Source organism: Bubalus bubalis, chromosome 16 (genome assembly GCF_019923935.1).
Source record: "Bubalus bubalis isolate 160015118507 breed Murrah chromosome 16, NDDB_SH_1, whole genome shotgun sequence".
Classification (NCBI taxonomy): domain Eukaryota; kingdom Metazoa; phylum Chordata; class Mammalia; order Artiodactyla; family Bovidae; genus Bubalus; species Bubalus bubalis.
The window spans coordinates 71,368,953-71,394,685 of NC_059172.1; the positions used below are offsets into that span (position 1 = coordinate 71,368,953).

At 44.0% G+C, this 25,733-nt stretch overlaps 1 protein-coding gene across 2 annotated transcripts in view; it reads right to left on the minus strand.

Annotated features, from left to right (window-relative positions):
- MAML2 (mastermind like transcriptional coactivator 2) overlaps nucleotides 1–25,733 on the minus strand; it is a 404,671-nt gene that overhangs the window by 117,178 nt on the left and 261,760 nt on the right. For both annotated transcript variants that reach the window (XM_025265821.3, XM_006050571.4), the window contains exon 2: nucleotides 13,434–14,960. In XM_025265821.3, the coding sequence (XP_025121606.3) occupies nucleotides 13,434–14,960 (1,527 nt within the window). The remainder of the gene's footprint in view (nucleotides 1–13,433; nucleotides 14,961–25,733) is intronic.

The window sequence follows — 25,733 nt, forward strand, 5'->3', positions numbered from 1 at the left end:
TGAGGCCAGTAACTATATTTTGGGCTTTCCTGGTGGCTTAGCAGTAAAGAATTTGCCTGCCAATGCAGGAGCTGTGGGTTTGATCCCTGGGTTGGAAAGATCCCTTGGAGTAGGAAATGTCAATGCACTCCAGTACTCTTGCCTTGGGAAAATCCCATACAGAGGAGCCTGGCGGGCTACAGTCCATGGAGTTGTAAAGAGCTGGACATGACTTAGTGACTATACAACAACAGCAACAATTCTATTTTATACACATAAAATTCAGATTATAGAATAAAACTGTAACAAAAGAAGTAAAGAAAGTCTGATTATTCAAGGTACGATATTGAGCAACAAGTCTGGTTCCAGAATATTCCTGTACTGTAATTCTCATTCCCATGTGGCCCCTTTTCATACTGTTCATGGAGTTTGTATGAAGCTTCGATACGTTGGCCACCAGAGGCGAAGAGCTGACTCATTGGAAAAGACCTTGATGCTGGGAAAGATTTAAGGCAGGAGGAGAAGGGAGAGACAGAGGGTGAAATGGTTGGATGGCATCACTGACTCAATGGATATGAGTCTGAGTAAACTTCGGGAGATGGTGAAGGATGGGGAAACCTGGGGTGCTGCAGTTCATGGGGTTGCAAAGAGCTGGACATGAGTTAGTGACTGAACAGCAGCTGGAATGGTTTTCTGTATACATGAGGTGCTTAAAATATTTGTTGGATGATAAATATACCAATTGCTGATTTTTTTTCATGGCGATTTTTAATGAGCTTGGTGGGTCACATCTGAAGTTTAAAGTTTTGTTTTGTTTTATATGGAGGGAGAAGATTATAGCTTAAATGGATTTGAGAAGTCTCCCTGAAATCTGATTCTGAAGTAGACATTCCACAGGTCTAATCTACTTTACACAGTGCAAGGGTTTGCCAGAGACTCATTCAAAACAATTGATATTTGAGTGAGACAGTCTAATGGGAATTTTAATTATGCATTCCTATACGATCTCTAAATTCTGCTCTTGGGATAAACCAGAACTCTGGTTTGTAATCTTTGCCCTAAAGGAAACCTGGAAGTGGGGGGGAAAGGAAAGAAGTATTCTTGCTAAAAGTGTAAGAAAACCACTGAACAGAGTTGTAGAAAACATTACATCTGACCACATTATCTCAGCTAGCTGGGGAAAAGGAGTCACTGAACTAAAATCTAGGATTTTGACTTCAGATTTCATAATGCAGCCTAATAACAGAAACATCGAAGTAAACATTGTCAACATCTTCACAAGATTCCCAGTGGAAGACGTCCCGTCACGTTACCTAATTCCCCCAACGATAAATGGGGCTTTGAATTTACTTCCAGGAAAAACTGCTTGCATTGATGAACCAGGACACTTTCTTTTATATTTAAAAAAAAAAAAAAAGAACCCCTACCTCCCCACATGATTCCTTTTGCTTTAGTTGCCTGGAAACACAGAGTTAAATGAGAGTTCAGTTTTGGAAATCACCCGTTGCAAGTGTCTACTAACATTTAATTTGGATTGTTTGAATGGATTTGGTTCGGAGGGTCCTTATTTTGTAAAGAGAAGCAAGCCAGCACTTGTGAATTGCCTACCAGGTGCAGGCCTTGTATTTGTCGTATGTCTTATGGGTTATTTCATGGACTGTGTTCAAGAATCCTATAAAATAGGTGGTGTTCTCACTTTACAGATGATGCAGGTCAGTTTCAGGGATATTAAGTAACTTGGCCACGACTGTGGTCATTAAGGCACTTACAACATTTTTAGAAGTAAGCAATGTATAAAGTCTCAGTAATGTACATTTTATATTCAGATCAGTGTCAAATTATTCAAACGTATAATTCAAGACCATACAGCCTTTGATTTCAAGATCACACAGCCTATAACACATTCTCTCTCTCTCTCTCTCTCTCTCACACACACACACACACACACCATAACTTCATTTTTTAAATCTTTTACCAAGTTTTTAAAATTAATTTTTATTGGAGTATAGCTGATTTATTTCCCTTCCTTCTTTTCTTCTTTCCTCCTCTCTGTTTCTGTGTCTGTATGTTGGGACTTCCTCTGTTAATCCTTGGAGGTACAAAGATGAATGATAAACTCTGGTCTCAAGCTTACTGCTTAGTGGAGGGGTTAAAATGCAGACTTAACAACAATTAAAGGTTTAAAAAAGCAATGAATGCAATAAGAGATGCAGAATGCTCTGTGAGTTCAGAGGGAGAAGGGAAATGTCAGGGTCCGGACTCACTAGGAATTCACAGGTCACTGGGCCCAGGAGATACTGAAATGGAAGTATAATGCAATGTTTAAACTGTGCTGGAGGAGTTTTCCCTAAGTTGTGTGCACCAAAGGAGGGAGAGATGGGACTGTGCCTATTTCACAGCCTGAGGAAGGCTAATGGCAGCAGCGTGGGCAGTAGGGGCGCGGATGGAGGGGGCCAGGGCTGGGGGTCCAGGACATCTCACAACTGTCTGCGCCAGGATCTGAACAGGATCTGTGGCCAATGGAGAAAAGGCAGTGGTTGAGCAAAAGACCCTCAAAGGGAGGAGAGCTGGTCCTGAGAAGTGGAAGGAGCCTCAACGAGGGGCTGGATCTTGGGTAAGGCTGTAATTCCAGGGGGGAGGCCACAGACGTGTCTGGAACCCCATTGACTGGCTTCAGCCCTCAGGAGTATAGAGCAAGGCAGAATTTCTTAGACCCACTCCCCAGCCCATTACTGGGAGGGACGGGGGAATATTGCAATAACATGAACATGTGGGCCGCAGTAGTGGACACGGAGAAGAGAAAGAGGTGTGGATGATCATCTGTGGCCTCCATGGCCACCCAGGAAGGTGGCCTGAGGTGGACAGGGAAGAATTATACTGACTCAGAGGTCCTGAGCCTGGTTACTGGGAAATTGGGGTGTCACAGGGGAGGGAGGGCTGATGAGAAGTTATTTTGAAAGGGTGTTGAGGACTTGAGCATGCTTGAAGATGGAAAGGGAGCTATAAGAGATCAAACGGATGGACCAAGTCCTCTGCAGCAAGAGTGGAAGTCCAGAGTTGGCTATAGAGAAGCCATGTGTGAGCGGCAGGGGTAGGGGGAGGGAACAGGGCAGAGGACCAGTGAACCCACAGGAACATTCTAGGGTCCCTGCCCTAGATAGAAGGCAGGAGCTTCCTGGGCCCACGGCAACTGCACATTCAAAATCTCTGGAATGTTCTTGGCATATAGATCTGGTGAAGGTCTCCATGCCCCTTGCCTGGGGCCCCTCAGTGTATTCCCTACACTGGAACTTTTCTACAGCGCAAATCTGTTTCTTTACATTCAACATGTCTGAATTTCACAGCTACTCTGTGGTAGGCAACAGTTATGCCTGTTTAAAAACAACCTGTAGGCTTCTCTCCATAACTTCCTGTTGCCCTCGGGATGAATTCCTAACCTCCTTACAATGGTGTTTAAGGCTCCTTATGATCTGGTGCCCCGCTTACCACTCTAGTCTTATCTGTCCTCTACTGACCTTGCACACTGCAGTCCAGCCACATTGAACTGCTTGGAATCTTCCAAAAGAACTCAGCCTCTGCTTGGAGGGTCTTTTCCCATCTACCTCACTAATTCCTATTCTTCCTTGAGGTAGGTGCTTAGATGATTATCTCCTCCAGGAAACCTTTTCTGGTTCCCAAGGCTGTACTAGGTGCTTCATCTCTGTATTCCCAGATTACCTGACAGTAACCTCTATCAGCAACCTTATAAAACAACATGATAATCACTTGTTCCTGTCAATTACTTATGAGGAGCGATTGTGTTTGGTCATTAAGTAAGTAAGTAAGTGAAGTCGCTCAGTGTGTCTGACTCTTTGCAACCCCGTGGACTGTAGCCTACCAGGCTCCTCTGTCCATTTTCCAGGCAATAGTACTGGAGTGGATTGCCATTTCCTTCTCCAGCAGATCTTCCCGACCAAGGGATAGAACCCGGGTCTCCCACATTGTAGACAGACGCTTTACCATCTGAGCCACCAGGGAAGTCATTGGACCAGTTTGGTCATTATTGGTAATTATTGATGTTCTATACCTATGGCTGATTCATGTTGAAGTTTGACAGAAAACAAAAAAATTCTGTAAAGCAATTATCCTTCAATAAAAAATAAATTAAAAAAAAGCTAAAAAATCACATGGAATATCATTGATAAAATTCTTTATTGTTCTTATCAACAATATTGGACAGCAAGGAGATTGACCCAGTCAATCCTAAAGGAAATCAAGCCTGAATATTCACTGGAAAGACTGAAGCTGAAGCTCTAATACTTCAGCCACCTGATGCGAAGAGCTGACTCACTGGAAAAAACCTTGATGCTGGGAAAGATTGACGGCAGGAGGAGAAGGAGGTGACAGAGGATGAGATGGTTGGATGGCATCATTAACTCAATGGACATGAGTTTGAGCAAGCTCCAGGAGACAGTGAAGGACAGGGAAGCCTGGCGTGCTGCAGTCCGTGGACTCGTGAAGAGTCAGACATAACTGAGCAACTGAACAGCAACAACAATTGTTGATAAAACTCTATCTTACATGATTCCCCAGAGTATAGGTCAGTCCAGCTTCCATCAAAAGTGCTTGTGCCTGATCTTTTTCCACAGGATTAACCCCCGGGGCAGCTGAGAGTGAATTCTCTGAACTGCTGTCAGGCCCACGGGCAAATGTCTGAAGGGCAGAGTTGGTATGGAGGAAGGTGGAAGGGATAGCTCCTGTTCCTACTTTCTGAGGAGGAGAGGGGATGAGTTGGTGACCGTAAGCCCTCAGAACAGAGGGGAGGATGGTGGGCCAGTGGTACAAGTCCTTTTTTCATTTCTTCAGCAAATATGTTGTAGGTGCCAACCAGAGTAGACATATTAGGGACTGGAGTATGAGGGTGAGCAAGAGGGACATGATTCCTGGCTTCAAGTGGCCCATAGTTCAGTTGAGGAAGACACACGAGAGCAAAGATGATGAAAGAGAGGAAGGAGGGGCAACCAGCAGAGAACACAGCATGGGAGCTAACCCAGATTGGGAGGCCAGGGAAACCCTGTGGAAGAAACGGTTTAGTTGAGATTGAGAAAGCTTAGGGTTAGGTTAGCCAGCCAGCGTAGAGCAGGAGAATGTTCCAGGAAGAAGGAACAGCGTGTCTGAAGACCTGCCTGAGGGCAAAAGCCTGATACTTCTCAGGACTCAGGGGACACGTCTATTGGAGAGAGCTGGAGGGCACTGTGTCCAGGGGTCAGAGGGCACAGAGGGGTCAAAGGGCGGGCCGAAGGGAAGAGGAATGTGGGGAATAGAAACCAGTTAATCTCGGGTGCTTGGTGGCGGCCAGGTCACACGGGCTTTCAAAGCTACACAAGGAGCTGTTCTTCATTCTGAGAAAATGAAGACCACTTAAGGGGCTGAGGCAGGTGACAGACATCCTATTTTAGAATGCTGCCTCCACTGGCAGGTTGGGAAGACGGCAAGGACACAGGCCAGACAGCAAGGACTTGATGCGAGAAGGATAATGTTTTGCCCATGGGTGTGTCCACTCAGTTCATTCACCTGCGCCAGAGGCTTGCGGGACCAAGAGGTGGCCTGCCAGCTCACCAGGCTCTCCCCAACATGCATCCTTTTCCAGGAAAAGTCTCTTCACTCTTGTTGCCAATAATAACTCCAGTGGCTAAATGTCCTCGCCACCCCCTTTTCCAGGCCTGCCATAAAATGGGTCTCAAAGGAGTCTAGGGAAAAGAGGCAAGGTCAGAATCGGTCTGTTCCTAAAGAGTGAAACAGGAGAGGGGACTTGACAAAGACTCAGAGACACAAAGTCGAGATGTGAGCCAAAGGTGTGTGGGCCACAGGACGCAGGGCCAGAAAAGCTCCTTGTTTATGAAGTTCATGTTTCCTAAAGGTGGAGCTGGACTTAAGCTCCTGTGAAAAGCAAACTGTGGAAAATGCCAGTGATTCATGGTGGAGGGAATCAGCAGTAGAAAGAAAGGGAGACAGGTCAACTACCTCCATTCTGCCATCCTCAGGGACCTCGAAACTTGATTTTTGCAGAATGCACAGGAGAGTACTCACTGGCCTCCCTCTATTCTGCTCTAAAGAAGGTGTCACTTTATTGTTCAGATTCATTGCATAAAATGCAAATATTCATCCAGAGTTCTCTAATTAGCATCCAGAGAGCTGCCTGAGCTCTGTGTGTGTAAGTTGAATTTTCCTTGCTTGCAACACAATGTATTAATAAAAGAGTAAGATGATTCACTCACATCACATCTCTCTGATCTGAGAAGTCTAAATATTTATGTGGTCTTTTGTTTCAAACCTAGAACTTATTGTAAACACCTTCTGAATCTCAAGTCTTTGTGCCTGACTTTAATTAACCATTAATAGGAATATTTACTGATTGGTGCTCAGGCTAAATGGGTTTTGGCTTCCTTTTGATTTCACAAGAAGATCCACACCACCCCCCTCTACCAAACTGATAAGAACTGACATCTGATTAGAAAAGGCAAAACTAATTAGAACTGGTGCAAAGGGGATTGTTTGAGTCACTTACATTAATGCACATTACAGTTAAATATCTGTCAGATTTTCCATTAACCCTTTTGCATTTCCATCTCCAGGATCAAATCTATTTCTTAACCTCATACCCCCTTTTTCCCTAGTTAGAAACTTGGTATTCAACAGGCTAAATTACCACTAATGTTTTAAATGCATAGCTCTTATGGACTGATGCAAGCCATGGACAAAGACCTTGAAATGAGAATAATAGAAGCCATTCCCCTAATGATGGATTTAAACCCTATGTATTATGATTCCAAGGCCAACATACCCTTCTTGTTACTGTGCTTATTTCTTTATGGAGGGAATCAAGAGTTAATTGTTGCTTTATACCAATTCACTTTATTGTGACCCAAGCTATTGCATACTAGGATGATAAAGTGAAATAGAAATGAAAGTGGAATATCCAGCAGAGTTCTAGTCTATCAAAGGTTAAAATAACATGCTCAAAGTTGAACTTGAAAACTTGGGGAAAAGCCCAGATGATTTGGGCTCAGTTACTACATAAAGTGGATTTCAGGATGAGGATGAGATAGTAGGTGTACCCAATGGGAACCCAATAGTATTAGGGAAAGATATCTCCTTCTGATTAAAAACTAGCTGAGGAAAGGAAGCATGCCTTCCTGATTTTTAGATGAATGCAATGAGGGTTCTCTGGATCAGTTAAGCTTTTAGTTTTCAATTCCAGACACACTGTAGGTTCTCAATAAATTTTCATCATATGAATGAATGAATACATGTAAGAATTATGGTTTCACCCTCTTGTAAAACTCTGTGACCCTGAACAGTTTCTCAAATCTTGATGGATCATGTTAAAGGAAAAAGAGAGTGGTTAAATTTTCTTTATCAGTTCAAAAATCTAACAAAGCCTTTGGATTTTTTGCTTTGCAAACTAAATCACATACCACTCCCTTGGGTTTTTCCCATTTTTATCAGGGATCAGAGGTACCAGTAAGCCCGGCAACAAATCAGCCTAGCAACAGAAGCAGGAGTAAGTCCACAGTATGATGAAAATAGAGCAACTTGAAAACACTCTGTGATGTTTTAATTTTTAAAACTTAAAATATTTTATTTTCCCCCTTACTACATCACACCTTCATCTTTTTTCTCAGTTGTAGTATCAGTAGATAGTACTGATAGAGTAGGTACTCAACATATATTTTTTTGAATGAATGAATACAGCTATTGATAGAGTGAAGAATAGAACTGTACTCAATTTAGCTTAGAATCTTTAGTTCTTGGCTCCAGGTTGGACAAACAGGAGACTAGAGATCTATAGATTGGGATAAGGCAACTGCAACAAAACTGGCTTAAATTTTGCCTGATTTAGAAAACACTGAGAATGTAGACAATGGTGAAATGTCAAACAGATATCATAAAGAAAGACCCTGTTAGCACAACTCAGACCACCTATAGCTATTTCCTTAGGCAGCATGGTATTTATCACTAGGCTTAAAATCAGATGAGTTACTGACTAACTCTGAGAAAGTTATTTAACCTCTCTAAGCCTCAGTGTCCTCATTTACTGATATTAAAAAAAAAGATTAATAATATCTACCATTTGGATGGTGAACGACAGGGAAGCCTGGAGTGCTGCAGTCCATGGGGTCACAACGAGTCAGACATGACTGAGTGACTAAACAACAACCATTTGGATGATTTATATATGGCACAGAGTTGGTACTCTTGTTAAAATAAACCAATGAACACCAATAGAACACAAGCAAAATCTCTTCTGCTAATTTTGCAGGTCAAGAGTTTTCAGTACAAATTATATTAACTTGTGTGTCTGGAAATTTACTTTGGATCCTGGCCTTAGCACTAGTTTCATGGGGCATCAAAAACAAATTTTGCTTCCTTTGTAAACATAAATGATGAACTATTAAAGATAAAATGAAAATATAAAAATAATGCTCCTCGCCTGCCATGGGCAACATTTGTACCAGCTCTTTTTCCTTTTGCCAGCCTAACCCAGCCAAGGTAAGTCATAATGGAAATCATCAAATGGTTGAGGGCCATTTGTGATGACCACCTAGACTCATCTCCCAAGTCTCTATCCTAATTTCAACTCTAGATTTCACTTGTGAAATCATGAGTTTGTTACCATCTTTCAAATTCACTCCTGGATTCTGAGTATACTGACTAATCTTGTTTCCCAGCATTTTTAGGATTTTGGCTAGGTTCTGTCTCTGGCTTTTCATGCTCCTGACTTTCCCTCACTTGATTCTGGCCCCTAAAACCAAACCCTGGCACTAGCCTAACTGACTGACACTTTAACCAACCTCTATCCCCCAGCAAAGGGGTGAATTGAATGGTATATTGTTGCAGACCTCTGAATTCATATTTTCCTACTGGAAAAGGCATTCCCAATTGATTGAAGGTTCTATTTCTTCTCTGGAACTTTCTCTGGGCAATTATACGGATTCAGAAGCATTGTCAGTACATGAGAGCTGCAGTTAAGTGCTCATTCCTCCAACCTCAGCTAGGCCAAATGGGAAACAATCTTTTGAGTGTTCATCTTTAAGATTAGCTACACCCAAGATTAACTTAAAGATGAGGGGAGGAGAACACTGCTTGATTTATGTCAATGGTTGATATATAGAGTACTGAAGGATAAACTTGGCTAGGTAGAGAGAGTGGGTTGAGGTTCTTAATATATGATCGAAGAACTTGGCTTTAAACTAAAAAGGAAATGTACAAATTTATGTTTTGGTCATAACAAACCATCCATTCACTGGCTGCCTTCCCTCTCAGAATTTTTAGAGATGGGAAAATTCTAAACCAAATATAGAATCCACTCGAGTTTCATGGCTCTAATGTTAGAAAAAAAAAAAAATCACGCTTTCAAGTGTCTGATTATATAGCTCTGAAAAAGACCGTATTCTAGTTGAAGAGGTTAAGGCTTTGAATTGAACTCTCATGAGCCCTGGTCAACCAATAATTCTCTTACACCTTAAAGCAAGTATTCAGTGACTTGAAGATAAATCAGAACTGCATGCACTACACCCCTCTCCTGCCCTCTCCCATAACCTTCCAATAGGAAAAAGAAGAAAATTATAGCCAGGGGGGATTTCCATTTGCCAAGCCCCAAACATCAGCAAGACAGAGTTGCTGAAGACATTTTGTGAAACACCAAATACCATTTGTTCTCCCAGCCTCCAGGGAATGGATTACTTAAAACCACTCCAGGCGTGGAACGATAAAAATGTCTCCAACAATTCGATTATGCTGCATCCAACTCTTGGGTGTCATTCACATCTCAGAGAACAGGGTACCCAATAAAGAGAGAAGGACATATGAACCCCTCAATTTCAGCCTCTGCCTGAGCATGCAGCCCTGTGTGGGTTCAGAGTTCTGAGGATGAAGAGAAGGTCATCTTTGCCTAGCCTACTGGGTAAATTCTAAACAAATGATCAACAAATTCAATCTAGTATTTTGTAGCAGAGAGCCAAGCTTTCCACCATTCTCAAAGCTATAGTGCCCCAATTAGCATATCTCATTAGTAAATCTTCCTGTGTTTGATACAAAGTGAGTATGACAAGCAGAAAAAAAATAATCCATGACTACTATTTTTGTTCAGGATTCTTTAGTTGATAAACATAAGAACTGCTTAATTTCCAATCCCTGCTTGCCCATAACTTTGGTCAGGAGTATCAGAGATTTGGCTAATCTGAAATGAGAACACAGATCTCTACTCTCTACTATGAATGGCAAAGTTAAAACTACCCTCTTTGAGCTGAGAATACTTAGCAACATACTGGATGAGACAATAAAAATGGAAAAACCTAGAAATATGTACATCCAAGCGAGAATCACTTCTCAAAATGATCATCTTGGTAAGCAACTCATTTACTTTCTTTATCTTCAGAGAAAGTTGACAAAGAAAATTTGAAATGCAATTCCATCATACTGTAGTTATTCTTTGTTTTTTTGACCCAAAGCAGCAATACTCAGTTTGACTGTTTTCAAAAATAACCCTGACAAGATGAATATTACTATAGTAATAATAATCTCCTTGATATGCTAAAAGCTCTGAAGACAATCCCTGGGAAAAAACTCTGCAACTGTATCGAACAACAGCACCATGATTAGAATGGACCCAACCCCTCTAAAAGTGAATGCTTTCAAGAGGGTGACATTTATTTGACTACAGAGCTGTGATACACTTGCTCACAACTCAGACACAGGACACTTGAGTCATACTTCATCGAAGTCATCCTTCATTGAGTCGGAAGGGACAATACGGTTCAATTGATATGGCTGAGATTAGGCTTTGAATGGAGAGCCATTGCCTGCCAGCCAATGTCACCACCATTTCTGCCACCTGAGGTCCTTCTTGAAGATGAAAATTATCTTGGCATCATAAGTGTTGCATGCACCAGGAAAATTAAAAAATTATCTAACACACTGGAAGATGCTTGCCAGTTTGTCCATTAGCACCCATTGGGCTGCTTGGGCCCTGGGGAGCCAGGGTGGCGGCCAAGCGGTCAGAAATGTGGTGGACAGTTGTTGACATGAGCAATGGAGGCGGAAACAGGACAGAGGATGCTGGAGGTGGCAGGAAGGCTCCAAAAGAAGGGCTGATGGGGCACCAAAGAGCTATATTTCCTGTTGCACATTGTTTATTTTGGTTAAGCTTCATAATGCTCATTCTCAGAAAGGTCAAAGGTCACACAGATATTGTTTGATTTTTTTCTTTAACAACTCTGAAGGTAATTCAAGATGAGACTTTATTACCCCCTAAACTTAATTTGCTATGTAGATTATGTAAATATGGCTCAGTATTATAAGAAATATGTCTTTGGAGAATTTCACAATGATGTACAAACTCATTTCCAAGCAAATCCTACTTGTGAGTGGTACAGCCTCATGGCCGAAAGTACAGCCTTCAAAGCAAACCATTAGAATCATGCCTCTGCTACTTGTTATCTGTGTAACTTTGGAAAACTTACTTAACTTCTCTGAGCTTCAACTGCCTCATTTGTAACATGAGAATAATGGTAATTACTTTATATGAGTAAAATGAGATACCAGTAAGGGAGACAGAAGTCATGTCGGTTATAAGTAGTCAATAAATCATGACTCAGTAATATCTCATTATTTATTATTTCCACTTTTACAGTCAGAAGTTCAGGCCCAGGAAACGTAAATCACTACCCACTCACCATAGTGCTAGACAGAACTAAGGTTAGTTCTCTTTTATTCCCCTAGTACTGCTTATGTTAAAATCTGAGACTGACTCCAAGGGATCTCCTGCATAAAAGTAGTGCTTGCTAAAAATATTTTTATATCATACAAGGCCTTTTCCATGATAAGCACAGTAATAGCCAACTTTATTCTAGATGCTGGCCTGAGAAAGATATCACTTATTCTCCCCAAATCCTAGGATATACATTATCACCCTCATTTACAGGTGAGAAAACTAAGGCTTACAGAGGTTCTCTAGTTTGCTTGAGGTTCATACAGCTAGAATATCCGAGTAAGAATTTAAACCCAGATTCAGTCACAGCAAAATGGCTACACATAATATTAGAAAGTAATTCCACAAGTTTGTTTTCAAATGATCCCAAAATTACCCATGTTAAAAATGGAACTTTGTAAAATATACACAGCACTCTACTCCAAGTCCATTCTTCACAATCTATGATAGAAAAACACACTTTGTAGGCGGTTAAGAACTGAGAGCTTTACTTGGGACACAGCTCTTGAATCCTGGTTGGGTCTGGTTTTCTCCTGGCATATATCTAGGGCTAAGGTTAGCTTGGCCACGGTCTGTGCTGCTGGTGGCATTCTTTCCTGGGCAGCAGCCACACAAACTACTCGAGGAATATGATTGGAATTAGGCTCTGTGCCGTCACACTGTCCTGACATATTGTTTTGACATGTCACATGCTGTCTTTGTGCTTGGACACTAACAGAGACCTGTCAAATTACATGCACAAAGCAACATTCAGTCTCCCTTCCTGCCTTCCTGCCTTCCTTCCTCCCTTCACTTATTCCAGGAAGGATTTTTTTCCTTTCAAATTCCCTGGGGAGCAGCTCTGATTCACCAGTGTGTGCTCTGGAGACAGAGCTATCTCCTCATACGATTACGATTCCTGTTTGGGGCAGAATAAGACCTCCGCTTTATGTTAACTGCAGGATATAAGGTAACCACAGATTTTTTTTTTTCTGTTTGTAGTCATGACAATTTCACCCTTTAACACTTACACATGACTTTCTCCAGCAATCTTCCCTGATGTCCCCCTGCTCGGTAAATACCCAGCCTTCGTGCTCCATATCATTATCCTTTCCACTCAGTATTAAAATGATTGTTTTTAAAGCCTGTCGCCCTCTCCAGACTGAACTTGCAGACAGAGAACACGTCTTACTTGAGGGGGGTACTCAAGCCTTATGCACGAGTGTGGAGTCACAGCCGGATCTACTATGATGGGCTGGACATTTAGACACTTCAGTGGGTTGGTGTGGGTGGATATTCGCCATTCAACACTCTTAATATCACGTCTGGCCTTATTTCAGTACTCAGCATAATCGCAAAATCATGCACATGGCAGGTACTCGGAACATGCATGTCGACTTAGTGACTTATTTATTGACTGAACGAATAGGCACCAGGCATGGGCATTATCAGAAGATTACTGACAACCGGACATGCCACTAAAGGCACCAATCCTCAGGCAACATTCTTAACAAGCAAGAGCAGACCCCAGAGACAGTGCCACCCTACAAGGAAGATGCTCTTGCCACCGGACGCCTCAAGGGAACCCTCAGGAGGTCTTCAGAGGCATCTGTCAGGACCACTGCTGTCTTTGGGGTCTTGATTCTGTCCTGACACAAGCACAATGGTAACCTGAGCTCCGTGGTGTCTGGGGACTCTGGGTGGGGAGGAGCGTGGCCCTTACCTGTCTGTGCTGCTGGGAGACTTGGTACCCCAGTCCCGTGATAGGCTGATTCTGCATCTTCTGCAGGAGGATCTTTTGCTGCAGTGGTAACGGGGCCCTCAGCAGGGGCTGGTTCGAGAGAGGCTGGGCGGGTTGGGCCGCTGGCTGCTGCGCTTGTGGCTGCTGCTGCTGCTGCGGCTGCGGCTGCGGCTGCTGTTGTGGTTGCTGCTGTTGTTGCGGCTGCTGCGGCTGCTGTTGCGGTTGAACCGTGATGGAGCTCTGCTGCGGCTGCTGCTGCGTGTAATGCAAGAGTGAAGGCTTGCTCTGGGAAGGCAACACGGAAGGCATCTGCGGGTTGGCTTGATCCGAGTTAAAATGGAACAAAGGCTTGGTGCTGCCATGCCGGGGCTCCATGGCCGGGTGCGGGTTGTTCAGAAAGCTCCGGCTGAGGTCCTGTGGCTTGGGCTGCAGGAGCACGTCCAGCGGCCCTCCCTGGGCCGAGGGGCTGGCCTTGAACAGGTAGTTCGCCATGACCTTTGACTGGTTGCCGCCGCCCGTGACCCCCGGCATGGGGGTGCTCTGGGGGCTGAACGGCTGCTGGCCGAAAGAGGGGCTAGGGATTTTCTCCTGCCCGAAGGGGCCTGGGGAGGGTCCTGCCGAGGAAGGCAAGGCTGGCCAGCTAGTGGGCTGGTGCTGCTGCTGTTGCTGGTGCATCCGGACATGCTGCTGCCGGTTGGCAGCAATCTGTTTGAGCTGCTGGGCGTGGGATACTTCCTGCCAGCTGGGCAGGGCCCTGGCTGCTCCGGTGGCTGGCGGGGGCTGCGCCTGGCTCTGGGGGACTGAAGGGATCGGGGATGAAGCAGAGAGGCCTGAACTGGCCATGGAGAACGCGGGTCCCGCGGATGAGGGCCTCAACTGCGGGGAGCCCGAAGGGCCCTGGGTCAGGCCAGGGGAGTATTCGCTTTTGATCACTGTCTTCTCTAGGGGCAAGGATGGCCGGGGAGTGCTCCTCTGGCTCTGCTGACCCAGGTCGATGTTAAACGGGTCATCCTGCTTTATGGTGGCATTGATCATGTTCTCCAGCTCAAGGTCACTCATGGGAGGCACAGATATGTTGGTCAGTTCGTTAAACAGCTCCTGTAGCTCGGGATCCATCAGCTGCTCCCCGGGATCATCTCCGTACCTGTTAGAGAAAATATTCTCCTGGGTCACTTGGCCATCCACGTGCTTGCTGCAAGAGAGCGTCTCTCCAGGTTCCTTCTTCACTTCCTTTAAGCCCATGTTGAACAGACCATTTCCAGGAGAGTGTGTAGGAGGGGGCGGCAGTGCAGCAGTCTTTCTCAGGGGTGCTTGGCTCATGGGCAAGGTCCCCGACATCATCTGACTTTGTCCATTATTTACTGGGAGGCCCCCTGGTCCTGCAGCGAGATTTTCGCCGACACGGATTCTTTTGATATCAAGGAATGAGTTGTCGACGAAGCCATTGGGCCTCTTGCTGTTGGCAGGAGACAGGTTAACGATCTGTTTTCTTTTCAAGGAACCCTGGAGCTGAAAGACAGATGGGGAATAGAAAAAAAACAGAGCATGAGATATTAATCCCGATATGCGTGTAGTCAAAAGAGACAGAATATTTGAATGTTCTTTCATTTACACGTGTGCAGGATGAATTCAAAAAAGAAAAGCACAAATGCAGCCCAGTCTGGAAGATAAGGAAACTTAACAGTAGCACAGACAGAACAAAATGTTTCTGGAGGAGTAGGTCAATGAAAGGTGGGAGGTCACAGAGGTTTCCATGGTTGGTACCCTGGTCAGTGGATGAAGAATCCATCACATGTCATCGGGAGTTATTGATAATACCTATGGTTAATTACCAGAGTGGTGCTGTTTTTTGCAACAGGCCATACTATTCCAATGCATGCACAGACAACCCACACAGATGCAGGCCACTGGACTGAGCATAATTTTGACCAAGATGGGAAACAGCACAGAGTCTAAAGCTAAGACCCAATTTCCAGTTTCTTTTGCACAGATTCAATCCCTTTACCACTCTTACCCTCTAAGTGAGTAGGTAGAATGTTTGCCTTGTCTAAGGAGACATTCCCTCTGTTGTTTAATTATTTTTCTTCCTATAATTCTGTGGCTTTGCATTCAAACCCCTGTAGCAACACTGTGTGGGTGCATGGAATCTACGGTATTATCACTTATCATCTGAGACCCTCTAAGCACAGATTTTCCTGGGGATTCATTTTTCATGTGGCCTGTCTCTAAGACTTTTAGCCAAAACCAAGGTGTAGAGAGGCAGTACTACATGATGGTTAAGTACTCAGGCTCTGGAACTGGTTAAGGTGAGCTCAGATTCCAATCTGTCACTGAGCTCTTGACTTCTCCAAGCCTCAATTTCCTTACCTGGAAAATGGGCACAATAGCACTTAACTCATAGAAAGTCATGAGACACTGGCTATCTAATTTTACATATGGTATTGTATATGTTTCAATGCTACTCTCTCCATTCGTCCTCTCCTCTCCTCCCCACTCTGTGTCCACAAGCTTGTACAGGGAACTCAAATCCAGTGCTCTGTGACAACCCAGAGGGGTGGGATGGGGTGGGAGGTGGGAGGGAGGTTTACAAGGGAGGGGACATACGGATACCTATGGCTGATTCAAAATGGTTTACGGCAGAAACCATCAGAATAGTGCAAAGCAATTATCCTCCAATTTAAAATAAATAAATTTAAACAAAAAGCCAAAACAATTACAAAAAAAGAAAGACATGAGACATGCAAACATTTAGCACAGGGCTTACCAAAATAAGAACTCAATAGAGTAAGTATATTTTATAAAAAATATGGCTTATTATATTCTCAAAGAGGAGCATCTCTCTAAACAGCAACAAAATATTAAAGGACTTCAGTTACTCATTCAGTGATTAGACTGTATTCCATTAACTTCAGAGATTATATAGAGAGATTTAAGAACCATACTGTCACACCAGTAAATTAATAAGAAACATAAAATATACACCGTTGATCTTGAGATGCTTGTTGCTTTGCCTCTAAAGTGGGAGGCTATATGTAGGAAAATGTGGCTTTCCCAGTGCAGTTGAACCATTTCAATTATTCATATTTGCTCAGGATAACCGGAAATTACCTGAGGCAGAAGGACATTTCCCAGATACAAAATTCTGTCACTTCTCCCGTCCTCCCTTTTCTCTTACCATCACTCCCCCACTCTCCTGAAGATTTCCAGGTAACTTAATTAGAAAGTGAAATTAATATAGCTGAGCACCTATTCCTTTGGCCACCTGATGTGAAGAGCTGACTCATTTGAAAAGACCCGGATGCTGGGAAAGATTGAAGGGGTGGAGGGGGAGAAGGGGATGACAGAAGATGAGATGGTTGGATGGCATCACTTACTGGACGGACATGAATCTGAGTAAACTCCAGGAGTTGGTGATGGACCGGGAGGCCTGGCGTGCTGCAGTCCATGTGGTCGCGGAGTTGGACATGACTGAGTGACTGAACTGAACTGGGTATTTCAAAAGCGTGTGTCATTTCCACTATTTGATGCTCGAGTCAGCTTGTTTAGGGGTAGGATTTGCCTTGTGTAAGAGGGAGGGGGCAATGAGTACATAGACATCCTGAATTTCTGATCACATGATGAGGAACCAGAGAACGGCGGGGATACGGTCTAGGACTGAATGTGAACAATATGTTTCTTATCATGTAGTTCAACAACACCTGTTTCATTAACCCATTACCTGTGGTTTTGCCCCCTCATAAGTGCATATAATTACGGTGGATGTACCATGTTGGTATAACCAGTGTTTATTTTTTACCATTGCTAATGAGTAATCAAGAAAAGGAACCTGACCCAAGCTGGGCTAATCATTCCTTCCAGGAAGATTTTGAAATTGGAGAAAGTGAAACTAGGCTCTTTTTGGGTGGCTGCATGGTCATTTATGGGCTTCCCTGATGGCTCAAATGGTAAAGAAACTGCCTGCAATGTGGGAGAGCCAGGTTAGATCCCTGGGTTGGGGAGATCCCCCAGAGGAGGAAATGGTAAACCACTCCGGTATTCTTGTCTGGAGAATTCCATGGACAGAGGAGCCTGGCAGGCTACAGTTCATGGGGTCACAAAGAGTTGAACATGGTTGAGCAACTAACACTCTTAACACACAGTCATTTATAAAACTGTGTGAAGTGTTGTATCATTAAACCAACAGAGCCACAGAGGAAGAAAGTCTGTAGAAAGAGAATGATGTAGAGAGAAAGGACACAAATTTTGAGAGCATCTGAGGGCCTGATTTCAAGGCCACCTCTACCACTCTCCTTGTTTTCCTTGATACACTGTGGAATCTTTATAATAAAGTCTCCTTTTTCCTTAAGCTAACATGAGTCGGGCTTCTGTTACTTTCAGCCAAGAGCCCAAACTACTAAGTCCCATGAGATCTCACATTTGGTGATGAGCAGTTTGCAACAAAGGGTAGGGTGCTCTTTGTCCCTGCGTGGAGCTCTCATTTTATAAGAGACATCTTTGCTGTCTCTCCATGTTTCCCTGACTCCCAGGTCATCTCTCCCCGATCGAGGCCAACATTACCACAGAACACTGTCAGTCATCAGAACATACGGCGCCCACTGAAAGTGGTCACTGTCCCCAGGGGGTCAGAAGGAGCACACACCGCAGAGTCAGCCACACTGCCTCAAAAGTGGCCATGCTGATTTATTTCAGCATAAGTCACATTTTGAAGGGTTTTTTTTTTTTTTCACGTTGAGTAAAGAACAAACAAAGGAAAACATTCTTTTTCCAGGTTTGGGTTATTGCCTTTGATTTATTTTCCACTGCTTTGAAAAAACCTGTTCGTCCAGATTCTCCTACTGCTCAGGCCACTCCCTGGGCAGCTCAGTACATACCCTGGGAAGCAGCTCCAGCACTTTCTCTAAGTTACCAGGATTGGAGAGGCAGTGATAGAATTAGCGGTGGTAGAAGCAGTAGTAGTAATAATAACAACGACAAAGTCATTTATTGAGGGCTGGTGTGCATGGGCTTAGCATATTAATTATGCTAAATTAAATCTCATTTAATTATCACAAACAACTCTAAGAATCCTTGCAACAACAACTCTATAAGGTTGATACTGTTTCTGCCCTCTCCCCTCCCTTTTACTGGTGACCCAGTTGAGGCTGGGAAACTGAATAACTCTTCAGTTCAGTTCAGTTCAGTTGCTCAGTCGTGTCCAACTTTTTGCGACCCCATGAATTGCAGCACGCCAGGCCTCCCTGTCCATCATCAGCTCCTAGAGTTCACTCAAACTCACATCCATCAAGTCAGTGATGCCATCCAGCCATCTCATCCTCTGTTGTCCCCTTCTCCTCCTGCCCCCAATCCCTCCCAGCATCAGAGTCTTTTCCAATGAGTCAACTCTCCGCATGAGGTGGCCAAAGTACTGGAGTTTCAGCTTTAGCATCATTCCTTCCAATGAACACCCAGGACTGATCTCCTTCAGAATGGACTGGTTGGATCTTCTTGCAGTCCAAGGGACTCTCAAGAGTCTTCTCCAACACCACAGTTCAAAAGCATCAATTCTTTGGCACTCAGCTTTCTTCACAGTCCAACTCTCACATCCATACATGACCACAGGAAAAACCATAGCCTTGACTAGATGGACCTTTGTTAGGGTCACACACAAATACTAAGCAATAAAGCCTAGAATCAAACCAAGCATTCCCATCATAAAGCCTGTGCCGGGTAGTAAATGGCACCCAGGCCCTGAAGAGGGAAGTGGTGCCCACACACAGGTATTGAGGACACTGGCCCAGGGTCTAGTCCTGATTGTGGCATTAATTTGTTTTGCTATTTTAGGTAGCAAATTTTCTCTTCTATGGACCATAGTTCCCTCCTTTATAAATAAGGTTATCTCTGAGAATGCTTTCCCAACTGAACACAGAATTGTGTTTTTAGGCACATGTAACATGGTGTAAGGAGAAGGCAATGGCACCCCACTCCAGTACTCTTGCCTGGAAAATCCCATGGATGGAGGAGCCTGGAAGGCTGCAGTCCATGGGGTCGCTGAGGGTCAGACACGACTGAGAGACTTCCCTTTCACTTTTCACTTTCATGCATTGGAGAAGGAAATGGCAACCCACTCCAGTGTTCTTGCCTGGAGAATCCCAGGGACGGGGGAGCCTGGTGGGCTGCCGTCTGTGGGGTCACACAGAGTCAGACACAACTGAAGTGACTTAGCAGTAGCAGTAACATGGTGTAAGGTCTCCACCAAGCATAGCTGGATGGATGACTTAAGTTGGGGAATAGAAGTCCTCCCCAGTGACATGTAGAAGACATTTCCATGGATAAAGAGATTCCACTAGGACTTCATCAGGCATGATCCTTAACCAAGAGAACTGGGAGATAGTCTATGTCCTGCCTTGTAGAAGCTTCTCATCACAGTTATGTCATCAAGGCCCAATGACTGCATAGAGGTGGCGGTACAATACAATCTCAGGGATTTTCAAAGTTCAATCTTTGGTCTGAAATATTTTCTTTGCTGGACTAAAATGCCTCTATCAGATATCTGGCTTGGAATGATGACATAGAGTCTCAAAAAGTTCTGTGACAAAATGCAAATATTCTAGAAGGAGTAGAGAAGGATCACAGAGAGTCATATCATGAATATCTCAGTGAGAAATAGTTTGTTAGAAAAATTCAGTGGCACCTCATCAGGCCAGGAATGGTCCTAAGGGAATGAGACTCAATCAGAAGAGTGAAGACATGGGTTTACATTGAGAAAGATGGTGGCTGGACTAAGGAACTTGGGAGCTCCAACAGTGTAGACCTTCCAGGTGGCTGGGCAGATGGGCGTGGGGGGAGGTAGAGGCAGGGTATATCCTGAAGGCCAGAGAGGCCAGACAATTTTCAGAAAGCAGTTGCCAGTGTTGAGAAGGTAGAGGAAAGAAGTTCCAAAACAAATCTGTCAGTCAGGATGATGCACCCCTTAAACCCTGGGTAGGTCCAAGGCCAAGGGACGACAATAGTCTTAGGGACCCATGAAAATAATTTAAGATGGAAGACAAATTGAACTTTTAGGTTGAGAAAATGTTTTAATACATAATACATTGTGTTGTCTTAAGTCGTGTCCGACTCTTTGAGACCCCATGAACTGCAACCCGCCAGGCTCCTCTGGAATTCTCCAGGCAAGAATACTAGAGTAGGATGCAATGCCCTCCTCCAGGGGGTCTTCCTGACCCAGGGATCAAACCCATGTCTCTTGCATCTCCTTCACTGGCAGGCGGGTTCTTTACCACTGCACCACCTGGGAAGCCTTAGTAATATCTTTATCTTAATGTTAACACAGTTATAAAATACCATTTTTAAGATTTTTATAAGGAAGAAGGGCCTTCGAAAGCAAGACTGTCCGAGGCGCTCCCCTGAGAACTACCGCATTCTGAATGCTTATTTCAAGGCAGATGCTCTCCAAAGAAGAGTTGTGTAGAGTCCCATGTAATCGTCTCCCAGCTTTCTGCACATGTGTTCTGATCTTCGTCTTAGAAGTGAAGAAACGGCCACTCCTAACTTTAAGATCATGTAGTGAATAATATGGAGGCGGGTGGCCAACCTGGTCTGGTTCCAAATTCCTCCTCCTTAATCAGTAACCAGACTGTTCAATTTTCCTTTCGGCCTTTTATTCGCCACATGCCAACCTTGTTCTCAACGCTGGGCACGCAGAGAGCCAGGACAAAGGGGTGATAGAACGGAGATGCATGGCAGGCACAGGGCACGGGTAAGGGCATTTGGGGCTCAGAGGGACGGACGTGACGGAGAACGGTGTCGTCACTGGTTGGAGGTTGACAGTGAAAGCTCAGAACATCGCCCTCGAGGCTCCAACAGAAGGAAGGGAGGAGACAAAGGGTCACTCGGTCAGTCAGAAAGATTTACTGAGCATGCAGAGAGGGTTCTGAACCATCCCCTATCCAGTGATGTCTGGCAAGAGAGAAAATACTCAGATGACGAAGCTTGTGGCAGCATGTAAAGGCATCGAGCGAATGCTACATTCCAACGTTTATATTTTTCTAGGTGGACTGAGAGGCATTTTTTTGTTTTGCACAATAAACCTGCACCCCAAAATTACTATGTTTGATGTGTGAGATGATGCATACAATCTCCCCCTTTCACTAGCCATCCGAGGAAGGGACTTCTTTTGGAAAGGATTTCAACGCAGCAAGTCTTGTCTGGTTTGCATGCAGAACTCACCCTACTTCCCTTTGCTGAGATCCAGTAGCCTGTTCCCTTTCACTCTCATCCTTGTTCTGACTCTTCTACTTGAACACCTCGATGCTATTTGAGGCCTGCGGTCTCTACCGGGCCTGCCTGCCTGAGACACAGTAGCCTGCCTGCCCTGAGGGCTTCGGATGGAGGTGCCGAGAAGCGAATGGCCAAGAAAAAACTAAAGGTGGAATGGGGGCTGCAGGCCCCTGATAAACTCGCCTTTTTGAACAGCTGTGTTCTACTCTTTCAAAGGACTCGAAACATAAACTTCCTGGAGGGATTTAAGAATGCCATGATTGCACAATCCTCGGGTTTCTGTTTCTTTCCCTGCCCCCATTCCTTTCCACAAAATAAATGCATTCTTTGTCTCCTGTGCTGCCCTGGAAACAGGGAATATGCTACACAAAGGTAACAATTCAGTCCATAGGTCACATTTTTTTTTTCCTTAAGTAGATTTCTGTCTTTCTCAACAAGAAATAAATGCGAGAACTAAATTTACCACTGCCTGGGTCCTTAAGTGGGTATCTTGGTGCCATCACCGGTAAACTTTGCTCAGGCCATTTTACTCATGGCTGATGAGAGATAGGGTTGAGGGTAGATAACATGAGAAGGGGGCTTCCCTCATAGATCAGTTGGTAAAGAATCTGCCCACAATGCGGGAGACCCGGGTTCAATTCCTGGGTTGGGAAGATCTCCTGGAGAAGGAAATGGCAAGCCACTCCAGTATTCTTGCCTGGAAAACCCCATGGACAGAGGAGCCTGGCGGGCTACAGTCCATGGGGTCGCAAGAGTTGGACAAGACTTAGCGACTAAACCACCACCACCATCATGAGACCCACCTCCACTCCAATAATTTATGACTCTTGATTTGATTCTTGAAGCAAAAATGTTTGAGATCCTGAAACAGTCAGTTCCAGCTCATCCCAGTACTTGAAGGTAAGACTGGTTCTTCCCTGGCTCTCCTGCCCCTACAAAAATGAGATAGGGTTTTAAAGCCTTCTGCTGAAGACATCAAAAAGCTCCTAGTTCTCATCTGGATGTTGAAGACCTTTGAGCTTCTCCTTTAGTGCTTTCCTGTATTGCGAGGTATTGTTTTATGTCCATATAGTAATTAGATTTGCCCAGCTAGATTTCAAGCTCTTTGAGTGCAGACACGGTGTCTTATGGCTTCCCAGGTGGCACCCATGATAAAGAACCTGGCTGCCTATGCAGGAGATCTAAGAGACACGGGTTCTATCCCTGGGTTGGGAAGATTCCCCTGGAGGAGGGCATAGCAACCCCCCCAGTATTCCTGCCTGGAGAATCCCATGGACAGAGAAGCCTGTCAGCCCACAGACCCTACAGGGTGGCAAAGAGTTGGACACGACTGAAGTGACTTAGCACTCGCGCACATTTGACTGGTTCCTTTTAGTCCTAACCACAGTGCTGGGAATATTACAGGTGTTCAAAGAGTAGTTTGTTGGATGATCTCAGTACTTGGGAAGTTGGACCCTTCTAACTGCTGAGCAGTAAAACAATGGTAAGAAGGCTGTGGTAATTATTTTATTAACCAATTCACAAGCAATTTAGTGGTTCCACTAGAGTTGTGCTTTAGCAATCACTTTGCTCTGAGCCCTGAAGTCCAGGAATAAGAAGCCCTGAGAACCGGAACTGTGTTATCATCCACATAAACCAAATGTGAAGGGGCGTGTGAAGCTTCATGATGGATTCCACGGGGTGCTGAGCCTCCTGAGTGGATGCCAAAGCTGGCATATAATTCTGGACTCCTTCTTGACTCCCTGCCCCATGTGAATGAAACCACTGCTGCTCAAAGAAGTTGGGCACGCTTCCTATATGATTTTCAGGAATTTCCATCTTTACTTCTTCAGAATAAAGCTTTTTTTTTTTTTTTTTTTTTTGGTGGGGTGGAAGGTGTCAGAGAAGGCATGTTAGATCTCTATGGAAAAGTTATTCCGTAACTTTGTTCCCTTAGATCTGGACTCTGAGAAATGTGACTACTTAAGTCAATAAAACAGTTTTGTTTCTTTTTAATGAAACCAAAGATAAACTTTTCTGTAGATACCAGAGAAGTGCAAATTCAGGATCTTTGTAGAGAAAACAAGTCAACACAGTGTGCTTCTAAAGATGGTAAATGCCAAAGAGTCCCACATTCAAAACTTCTTTAATGCGTCTCCCTCCCTTTGTATTGTCATGGCTACTTATAAAAGAGTAACCAGAAGAGCTGGAGATTTCCTCAGAAACACACTCCTCATTACAGGGCAGAGGAAAGGTGTTTCATTATGGCATTTTTCAGTTTGCACACTTCTATCCCTTGTCCTTGGAGAATGTTCCAAGTTTATCATCAATTCATAAAACATTCACAGAGGGAAGAGGGATGAGAAATAGGTTCTCTGAGGCAACTCAGAGATGTAGACGTCTCGTGTTTTTTTTCCTTTTAATTGAAATACAGTTGATTTACAATGCTGTATTAGTTTTAGGTGTACAGCAAAGTGATTCAATTATACATACATATGTATCTATTCTTTTGCAGATCCTTTTCCATTATGGGTTATTGCAAGATGCTGAATGTCATTTCCTGTGCTATACAGTAGATCTTTGTTATTTACCTCTTTTATATTCAGTATTGTGTATATGTTAATCCCAAACTCCTAATTTATCCCTCTCCTCTTTCCTTTTGGTAGTCATGAATTTATTTTCTATGTCTGTGAGTTTATTTCTGCTTTGTAAATAAGTTTATTTGTATTATTTTTTTCAGATTCCACATATAAGTGATATATGATATGTCAGACATCCTGTTTTATCTAGGTGAATAGGAGGTTGTGGGATCTCAAAAGAGGATGAATTCAGCTGCTAGTGAGCCTGGGATATGAAGGCTGCTCCCCTCCTGTTCACTGAGCATGAACCAGGCGCTTCCCTCACTGTAGGATGGGAGTTTAGGACGATCAGGGACCTTGTAAGAAAGCACCAGCAGTGCTCCCAGCTCAGGACAGCACTCCATCACACGTGGCTCTTTTCCAGGAGAAAAGACAGAACTTGAGTCTGAGCCTGGGAGATGCTTCCTGCTGTCCTGACTGTTACATGCCAGGCATATGCTAGATAAAGGCAAACTGAAGGCAACAAGATCTTTTCCTCATGTGTAAAACAGCATTTGTTTACTCATCCATTCAACAGATATTTACTTAGCATTCCACATCTATTTACAAGTAGATGTTCTGTGAGGCTACAAGTGTCTTCGGGTTGTTGTTTAGAGCACAAAAAGCCTGCAAAATTGGTCTTGGAACACAGTGCTCAATAAATGTGAGAGCCGATAAAACAAACAAATGAAAAGGAAGGTACTAGTCTGTCTGGAAATAAAATGGAAAGCAACAGTGCGATGTGATGGTTGCTCTGGAGAGGGGAGCATGGGATTACAGCTGTGGAGGGGAGTGGCCTTTGCTTGGAAAGATAAGAAGGAGTCCCTCTCCCTTCCAAGGAAATGCCTCCCGATATACAAATAATTGTTTGACGACATTCGGCTATACTGTTAGTGACGGTGTCAACTAAACTTGTTGTCTAGCAAGAGGGGAATGTTGAAATGAAATTAGAAAGTTCAAGGTAGAAGTATTCTGCCATAAAGAAAGCTGAGAGCTGAAGAATTGATACTTTCGAACTGTGGTATTGGAGAAGACTCTTCAGAGTCCCTTGGATAGTAAGGAGATCAAACCAGTCCATCCTAAAGGAGATCAACCCTGAATATTCTTTGGAAGTACGGACAGTTAAGCTGAAGTTCCAATACTTTGGCCACCTGATGAGAAGAACGACTCATCTTCTTCGATGAAAAGACCCTCATGCTGGGGAAGATTGAAGGTGGGAGGAAAAGGGGACAGCAGAGGATGAGATGGTTGGATGGTATCACTGACTCGATGGACATGAGTTGAGCAAGTTCCAGGAGACAGTGAAGGACAGGGAAGCCTGGCGTGCTGTAGTCCATGGAGTCGCAAAGAGTCGGACACAACTGAGCGACTGAACAACGAGTTCTACCATATTGTCTACTAGCTTAAGCAGTGCCACTCCGGATCCACT